General features: G+C 42.6%; 1 gene segment (V, D, J or C); it reads left to right on the top strand.

The window, feature by feature from the left end:
• The first annotated feature begins 301 nt into the window (after nt 1-301).
• On the top strand, nt 302-3,486 carry LOC141997176 (T cell receptor delta variable 1-like). The segment is given in 2 exon segments: nt 302-350; nt 3,164-3,486. Coding segments are annotated over 2 exon segments (372 nt in total).
• The last annotated feature ends 2,208 nt before the right edge of the window (nt 3,487-5,694 follow it).

Below are 5,694 nucleotides of genomic sequence, written 5' to 3'. Positions count from 1 at the left end.
TCTCGTTTTTCAAATTTGCCTGTAGGATTTACTATACCTACTAGGGAGGTGCCTGACTTTCTGGAAATTACATTTTACATTGTCTTTTATATATTTAAGGTGTAATTGAACCAGACACTCCCTGCACAGCATTGCTTTTGTGACTCTCATGTCATGAAGGGGAGAAGGAAGGGAGAGGGGAAGTCACAAAGAGGGCACTTTTATGGCAGACACATTCTTTTAATACACAAACCAGGAGGAAGAATTATTTAATAATTCCATAAATAGCCTAGCAAAAAGTAGGAGAATTTGAAGTTGCCAAATGGTCTTCTGCCTTGCACTACAGATCTGTGTTCTACTTGTGAAGTCAGGTGAGAGACATGTTCATTTTTATTGAATTTATTGCATTTCTTAAGAGCTACACAAGTCCTGTAATAACAGGCTAGGATTTTCAAAGAAGTCTGGGGGAATTTCCTAACGATCTTTTGAAAATTCCACACAATTTTTAAAAAAAGAATCTAGATTCTCTGAACCAGAGAACCATATGCCTTTATGGTTTTATGCTTTCCTTTTGAGGTACTTTGCTTTAAAATGGAAACCAGTTTCTACAGAAGATAATTGAAGACTTTTGTGTAAAACTATGAACTCATACATATAATTTCATTAATGGTTTTATTCTTTTGACAGGTCTTGTTCAAAGTAATTTTGTGTTTCAGCCTTCTGCAGAAATGAAAATATCAGAGCGGCAACCCACCACTTTGCAGAGTAATTTCACAACTGCTTTTAGCAGCCCAAATCTCTTTTGGTTTCATCAGTATCCGAACCAACCATCCCAGCATCAGGGCCGGTGTAACCACTAGGTGAACTAGGTGGCTGCCTAGGGTGCCAAGATTTGGGGGAGACAAAAAGCGGTGCGCCAAATTATTTTTCACACTATTGCTGAAAAACGAATGAATAAAGAAAAGAGAAACATCGTTGAACTTGCATTTTAACTTGTCGTTCTCTCATACATTGCAGCTACAGCCTATGTCAGCTCTGCGTGGTGGGCACAAGTGGGCTGCTTCACTACGGTACAAAGTGGCAATGACGTCATTTCTCGTCGCGTGCGGCCGTCACCCGTTCTGACAGGGCGTTTATAATGCTAAGTTCACTAGTTTTCGGTGGTTGTTGACTGAGGCTAATTATTTTTGTTGAGTTGTTTCAGATCTAAGACTCTGGCAAGTGCTGCTGCATCATTTCGCTAATACTTTGTGTCAGTTGTGTGTGTATGTTCAGTATCTGAGTGCACACATTTATCATGTGCGGATATGCCTGTGTAGGTTGTTGAAATTTGTCACACTGATATGCCAGTTGTTGTATGACGGAGTATCCGCCATTCTAATTTTATAAATTTTATTAATAACAATAATTTGATATTCTAAAGGTAGAATAAAATATAGTCGATTTTGATATGAAAGAATGAAGGAAGGAAGCATAAGTGTCTAAAAAAGGTGTATTTCCGATTACAATCAACATTGCTTAATTTTAAGGAAAAGTCATCTTGGTTTCATAATCAATGTTTACATCAAACAGCTGATGAAATTCAAATAGTGACTCATAGATAGTAAGTGACGTGTTCTCTAGCCTTTACTTTTAATAGTGAACAACAAGAAGAACTGATAGGAATAAAATTTAATATTTTTCGTTTTCAGTTGATGCAGCCTCGTGCCAGATAGGGAAAAATTGTCTAGGGCACAATTTCATAAGCGGAAGGCTGATAAGCAAACAGAAGAAAGAATAAATTTGCAATCCGAACGTGTATTAATTCTAATGAACAATGCCACATTATGCAGTATTCATTTTTGGAAGTTTATAATAAGTGATGCTCTGGGGGGAGGGTAAGGGTAAGGGGGAGCGCAAGGTGGAAGTTTCGCGGAGGGTGCAAAATATCCTTGCACCGGCCCTGCCCACCATATGTTGACAGCGTATCAGTCTCCAGCTGAGAAGAACATCTTCACCTCTGGAAACTTTTCAGCGGCATCTCTGGTGATACAAGAAGTGAGCGAGGTGCTCACACACACCGAGGGTGGCAGAGACTGTTTTCCTCACTGACACTTTTTTATGACCCGTCTCTACCGAGTTCAGTTCCTTCTGCTCTTCCCATGTCTGGGAGGATCTTTCCGTTTCTATCCCTGTGGCGTGTTAGAGCCACCATCCTCTGCAAACCGAGCCCGATGAGTTATTATCACAGTTATACTTAGGTGAATTACTATATGCATGATTTGTAACCTTTATATGAAAATATTTGTTGTCTGTAAAATAAACCAGCTAATAAGCAAAATTTGGAAAATTTTACCAAGATTTCCTGCAGCTGGAAACATGCGGTAAAAGACACTGGGGGGGGGGGGAGGTTCTGATCTCTCTCCCATCACCGCAACTCTGGTCTAACTCTATCCGGCGAGGTTCTTAGCTGCTGTAAAGTGTTTCAGCTCCACTGAAATCAACATCTATCCACCCAGGTCTCTCTTTGTGTCTGTCAGCCTTTGTCTTCTCCCAGCTTCTTATTCAAGCACATGCCTCGCCAGGGAATCACAGAGCCCAAGAAGTGCATTTCATGTCTAAACATTTTATCTGTTGCACAGAGATACTCGCAGCTATAACAACCAAAGCTTTCTGAAAGCTGGGGTGGGAGGGAAAGCCAGGAAACAGACGGTTTCACAGCGACATCAGACGCAAACCCCACTCCCCTCCCCTCATTTCCTCGGGGGTTGGGCCCTGGGATCAGATCCGCCCCCCTCGACTTTTCAGGGAGAAATCTGGGTCGGTTTATAACATTCAGCCAACAATCCTATTGCTTCCCTGTTGCGTTTTAACTGCCTCTTTCTGACTCTAAAGAGCAGAGTCCGCTAAACAATGGCCATGTGTTTTGTTCTAAACCTTATATTCACTCTCTACCCCGGTAATTGAGCTGTTAGCTTTGTTCATGCAGCCTAGTTCACTGCTAATTAAACCCTCTCTCTCCTCCCCAGACCAGAACGAATCCGCCAGCTTTCTCCATTTCTTTGCATCACTCCTTCCTTTTCAGTCTATCTGCTGTTTTGTATGTGTCCCCCAGCACATCTGCCGAGTTTTATTCCCTTTCCCCTGCTTCCACCCTCCGCTTGTTTGTAACTGGTGCATTGTATTGACTTATTTCTTGTCCCAGGTGCTGCGCTGGGTGATTCGGTCCAGTCCAAGGAATCCCAAGTGTCTGGAGTAGAAGGAGGCTCAGTAACATTCAGCTGTTCCTACAAAACCACCGATACTTCTGGTGTCTATCTCTACTGGTACCGACAGTCTCCTAACCGAGCCCCGCAGTACATTCTGCGGAGAGGGACGAAGCTGTACGCTGCTTATGGAGATACTGCGGATTTCGCCCAGGAGAGGTTTTCTTCCCAGGCTGACGAGAGCTCTATACTTCTGAACATCACAGCCCTGGAACTGGCGGACACCGCGGTGTATTACTGCGCCCTGCAGCGGGCACAGTGACAGAGCCACACAGCGCAGCTGTACAAAAACCCTCCCTTTCCTCTCCATTCACCGGCCCTGCACTGGAGAGAGACCAGAGACAGGCGTAACCAAAGCCCAGCAGTCTCCCCACAGTGACAGTGACAGTGACAGATACAGCTCTGGTCTAGGTGACAGGAAATTAAAGACATGGGCTGTCCCGGCCCCACATCTTGCTCCCTTGCAGGAAGGCTTCAGGCTGAGGAATATGGTTAAATTCTGTTTCACCCATAGAGACCTGGGAAAATGACTACGGGGGATATTTTAAAGGTATTTAAGTGCCTCCTGGGATTTTCAAACATACCTAGGTGCCTAACACCCATTGACATAAATGAGATTGAGATACCTGTTTGCTTTTGAAAATCCCACTAGATGCCTAAATATCTCTAAGATCTGTCCCCTGGCACAGTGGCTCTCAACCTTTCCAGACTACTGTACCCCTTTCAGGAGTTTGATTCCTCCTGTGTACCCCCAAGTTTCACTTCACTTAAAAACGACTTGCTTACGAAATCAGACATAAAATTACAAAGGTGTCATACCCAGACTATTACTGAAAAATTGTTTCACTTTCTGGTTTTGTCTGTGTAAAGTTTTAGTTTCTACTGACTTGGCTAGTGCTTTTGATGTAGCCTGTTGTAAAACTAGGCAGATCTCTAGATGAGTTGATGCACCCTTTGGAAGATTTCTGCACAGCCTTGGTTGAGAACTACTGCCCAAGTGGGATTTTAAAAAGCACCTAGGACAGATTTTTTTAAAAGTATTTAAGTGTTTTAAGAAGCAGGCAGTTGCTATCTACATCTATAGGCATCCAAAATACCACTACAAATCTGCTCTTAGTTTAGTGGGATTTTGAAGAGTGCCTAACCAGCTTAGGTGCCTAACTCCCCTCAACTTTCCATTGGAGTGCCTAAGTGCTATAGTGATCTATAATAATATCTCATTTATCAACACCCATCACAAATATCCCCTTTGCCCCAGTAATCAGGAAATCACCTAAGCAGGTGGTAAAGTTGCAGGGAGTGAATAATGGTGCTTTACTGGATGAAGGTCACTGGCAATTAACTGCGCAGCATGTACCTATGTAAGGATGATTACAATTACCTGGCAAAAACAATAATTCATCCAGACAGGTGAGACTTCTTTAGGGCAGTGATCCTCTTTTTTAATTCTGTGTTTGTACAGTGCCTAGCACAATGGAGTTTTGCTCTAAAACTAGGTCTGCTGGAATACACTTAATGTCAGGCACCTTGCACAATGGGGTCCTGGTCCAGGACAGGGGCTGTGTCAATACTCAGTGATAATCATGAGCTTTCAGAGTAACAGCCGTGTTAGTCTGTATTCGCAAAAAGAAAAGGAGTACTTGTGGCACCTTAGAGACTAACCAATTTATTTGAGCATAAGCTTTCGTGAACTACAGCTCACTTCATCGGATGCTCAGATAAATTGGTTAGTCTCTAAGGTGCCACAAGGACTCCTTTTCTTTTAGTGAGAGGATTGTTTGTAAAGAAGCAATAAACCAACACTTTGTCCAAAGCGCGTAATTCAGGAGTGGCTGGTAGGAATCATCTGTTTAAATCAGAAAAGGGTCTCTCTGCTTGAGCTAAACACCACACATCTAATAAACATTCAGACTTTAAGGGCAGAAGGGAGCATTGTGATCATATCCTCTGCTCTCTTGTAAAACACAGGCAAGAGAATGTCACCAACGATTCCTACTTGCAGCCCATGCTTGGCGGTTGATCTAGAGCAACCTGAGAAATTCCATTTAACAATAAGACTTTGTGGTCTCAGAAAGTCTCTGAAATGGCTTTCTTGCTGGCTTTTGATATTTTCTTGCATGGTTTCTTATAACCGCCAGTGGGCCCCCCTGACTCACACATGGTGACATTTCTCTCTATAACAATATCTGAGTGAGTCAGAACCTGATTGACAGAAGTTCCCTTGTGACTTCAGTATCATAAGACGGACAGGGAAGAGAGGAGGTGGCCTCAGAAAGAGCATATCAAACTTTTAAAGCTGGAATTAACATTTAATAAAAACTTAGAGGAAGAATTTTATAATTAACCAAAGACTCCTGGGGGCGGGGGGGAGATAAATTTATGCAACAAAAATGCTTTACTGCTGGGACTACAGCTCTATCTTCTGCTTGTTTACTCAGGTCAGAAACGTTTACTTGGACTGAGTTTAGTA

Source organism: Natator depressus, chromosome 13 (genome assembly GCF_965152275.1).
Source record: "Natator depressus isolate rNatDep1 chromosome 13, rNatDep2.hap1, whole genome shotgun sequence".
NCBI lineage: Eukaryota > Metazoa > Chordata > Testudines > Cheloniidae > Natator > Natator depressus.
Note: the sequence above shows the minus strand (reverse complement) of the source record. Positions and strands in the feature narration are given on the sequence as shown.